This window comes from Apodemus sylvaticus, chromosome 8 (genome assembly GCF_947179515.1).
Source record: "Apodemus sylvaticus chromosome 8, mApoSyl1.1, whole genome shotgun sequence".
Classification (NCBI taxonomy): domain Eukaryota; kingdom Metazoa; phylum Chordata; class Mammalia; order Rodentia; family Muridae; genus Apodemus; species Apodemus sylvaticus.
In genome coordinates this window covers 74,190,147-74,193,925 of record NC_067479.1, presented here as the reverse complement: position 1 = coordinate 74,193,925, position 3,779 = coordinate 74,190,147, and the positions used below count along the sequence as shown (strand labels likewise).

At 38.1% G+C, this 3,779-nt stretch overlaps 1 gene segment (V, D, J or C); it reads left to right on the top strand.

Moving 5' to 3' along the window:
• The first annotated feature begins 1,201 nt into the window (after positions 1-1,201).
• On the top strand, positions 1,202-1,844 carry LOC127690721 (T cell receptor alpha variable 22-like). The segment is given in 2 exon segments: positions 1,202-1,340; positions 1,516-1,844. Coding segments are annotated over 2 exon segments (468 nt in total).
• Positions 1,845-3,779: the final 1,935 nt, after the last annotated feature.

Sequence of the window (3,779 nt, the reverse complement as noted above, 5' to 3'; positions counted from 1 at the left end):
CCCAAAGATATCCAGAGCCTATTCACCAGATCTCATGTGTCTATAAATCTCTTTAAAGAACAATTCTCTGAAGAGATATAAACAAAACAGAATCACCCTGGGAATGGACACAAAAGAGAAAATATTTTCACTGCTTATTCCTTTTTTTAGCTTTTCATCTAAAACTCCATAAAATCAAAGTATTAGAAATTATTTCAATACCTTTTATATCAATATATATATATATATATATATATATATATATATTCTAAACTAGAAAGAAAAAGAATACCTCCTTTAAAAAAAAAGTAAACTGGAAAATATAAGGTATGAAAAACTAGAAGGGACAGGGCCTCAGTGAACCTGAGCAGGCATCTTTAGCCTGATTTGAATCAGCTGTGCTTTCCTGCAGCAAAACAGCAGACCAGAAGCCAAGAGATAGAAAAGAAATCAGGGTTGTAATAGGGCATGTCTTACTTTTCTTATAACTAGCAGAACTGTGTATATGATCGTCTTAATTGCAAGAAATTCCTTTTATTCTGTGTATTAGATTATATGCTGACTTGTCAAATTGTGTGATTTAAGAGTCCTGCCAGGACTTTCTTGGATATTTCTTATATATTGACCACACAGCAGAAGATGGCCAACACAGAATATCATTTTGCTTAGTTTGAGCATGTTTTGTCTTACTGGTCTTTTGTCTGTATTTTATAGTTATCTGTCTGGTGTGTGTGTGTGTGTGTGTGTGTGTGTGTGTGTGTGTCTGTGTCTGTGTATCTGTGTGTCTGTGTATGTCTGTGTGTGTTTCTTCTTTGTTAATTTTCATTTATTTCTGTTTGGGGGCTGTTTACCTGTTTGCTTTCTAAAGTGAGACAAAGAAAGGGCTGAACTTGAGTGGGTGAGGAGATGGGAAAGATCTTGGAGGTGATGGAGAAGGGGAGACAATGCTCAGAATATAGTTTATAACATTTAGGACAAAAAGGGTCAAACAGTCTTGCGAGGAGTGTGCAAGCTCTGTGTTACCCACTGGAGCCATTACTTTTCCCACCTGCATTCTTCATTAATGTATTCCCCTTCCTCAAACATTTCCCCAAACTCCTTATATTATGTATTATAACATTGGAAACATAGTGTCCTGGGCTATACATCAATGTCCTCCAGGGTCCTGGAGCAATTTCAGTGCAGAGTCACAAGGTGGAGGTGGGTGGAGTTTTGTGTTCAGATGAAGGAGAAAGCTCAGACAAGTGTGTCTGGGCACAAGCCACTCTTCATAGCTGGAGAGAAGACATCCAGTGATTGGACAAGGGCCATGCAGAGGAACGTGGGATCTGTGCTGTGGATTCTGTGGATGCAGATTTGTTGTGAGTTGTTCTCAGCTAAGTTCCTATTAGGGGTTCTCCAGAAATATTGGTGGTGGAGGGGAAGAAAGTAGAAGAAAATCTCCTGTGCACTCTTCCTCATGGGTGTCTCCTGGGGTATTTGACTGGTGTGGGTGAAAATCTTTCTTTGATTTTGGTTTGCTTTTCTGTTTTCAAGCAGGGGTGAGAGGAGATGAGGTGGACCAAAGTCCTTCAGCCCTGAGTCTCCACGAGGGAGCCAATTCTGCTCTGCGATGCAATTTTTCTTTTGCCACGACAGCTATGCAGTGGTTCCTCCAGAATCCCAGGGGAAGCATCATCAGTCTCTTTTACCTGGCTCCAGGAACAAAGGAGAATGGAAGGCTAAAGTCAACATTCAATTCTAAGGAGCGCTACAGCACCCTGCACATCAGCGATGCCCAGCTGGAGGACGCTGGCACCTACCTCTGTGCTTCTGACCCACAGTGCTCTGAGCAAGCTTACAGCCTGGCTCCAAACCACAGCTGAGTGTGCAGCTATAACCCCTGCCACAGGCAGACTCTGCAGGAGGCTCTGCACAGCTGTGGCCTTATCAGATCTCCATCAATTACAGAGAAGATGTGAGGAAACAAACATTGCTGCAGAATACTTAAATTCAGACTTACACAACATTGACTTCTAGTATGTCAAATGATCAGAGTCATCATCAGCCCACAACACTAAAATACACACTTCATTTTACCAAATGCTTGTGCTAAGGTCATAAAATAAAATAAAATAAAAACCTCTTATATAGTCCAGAATCATTTGGGTCATTTCGCACGATCAGAAACTGAGAGGAACTGTTTCCATCCTTCCAAACTTCCAGCTAATTAGTTAAATATAAAATTGATAAAAGAATTAATATTGAAGATCTAATAAATTCAGTTGTAGAAAGGCAGGGTAAACTAATCTTATTATTTAATCAAGAACTCATTTCTACAATGTCTTTGTATTTAAAAATATAATACATTTAATTACACAATATTAAATATTTCACATAAAAATTATGAGAGCCAACGATAAATGACTAACTAGAGAGATATATTTGCACTCTATATCACAATAGTCCTTATGGCAATTGATTCTTCTGAAATATTTATACTTTTGCAATGTCATAGATATACTAAAATTCTCATTAAAACACAGTTTTCAAAAGAAAACTGAAAACTTTCTAAATATCACCCAATAGGGGACTAAGTTATTATATTATAATTAAATGTGAGCCAAATAGTTGCTTTTTCCTAAGTGTTGGCTGATTTCACTTTGCAGATGAAAACACCCAGCTTGTCCTTGTCTCTGTAAGGAACTGGAAACAGCCACGCCATTCTTTCCTGTACTGTCTGTCCCTTGCTGTTTTCACTTAGAAACAGCAGCTGAGCGGCTACAACAGTGACTTGATTGATTGATTGATTGATTGACTGATTGACTGATTGATTTCTAGAGCTTCACAACTGATTTACCCCCTTGTGATTCACGCAGATTCCTCCCCATTGCAATTACATTTTGAAGTGAAAATTTCTGGTTGGAGACTCAGTTGTTACATGTGATGCTTTTCTGGAAGCTGTCTTATGAGAGGATACCTTGCTGACGCAGACATGTGAGAGGATGTTTTGCTGGACAGTACACTTAAGTGGGTTTGTGATGTCTGGAAGAGTATAAATGGTACCCAATAAACAGTAAGAGGGCATTAGTATTCCTTGCCACACTTCACTGGTCTTTGCTGGCAACTCTTGGTGTCTAACACCTTGCAGGACCTCAGTGGGCTTTGCTAAGGATAATCTTGTTTTGGTATACCTTGTAATGCTTCATGGGTCTGTGAGCTCTCGCAGTTGAAGTTGATGATGCCCATTCTCTTTTTAACTCTGGTTTACAATAGTGTGATAGATATACATCTATCATCTGCTCCATTTTCTAACAGGTTCTATTAGATTTTTTCTCATTTCTTGTTTCTGATTTTCAATTTTTCTCATTAGCTTCTGTTAAGGTCTGAATTTCAACCGGATATTGAACAAGCTCACACTTCTTTTAAGACAGATGTGATTCATTGTCCCTGTCTTCTTTTCCTGATCAAAGTGATTACTTTGATGAATCTACCTATTTCTGGTCTTCAGTAGTGTGATGACAAAGCTGTTGATTATCTTCTTAATTATCTTTTCCCACTTTCTGAATCCTCATTCAAAGAACCATGTTTTTATTTTTTTCATTAACCAACTTTTTCCACATTCCATAACTCTATCTTTTTATTGCAATTGTTTTTCAAGTTCGCAAATTTTATCACATAAAACAAGGACCACGTCCACCTGCAGACTATTAAACCATCTCCAGTTTCATTTCTTTGGTCTTTAGTTGATTTTCAAATTTTGCTTTTCCTTAAGTATTTTAAACTATTCGAACTGTCACTTTTATTAATGTCTGAGTAAT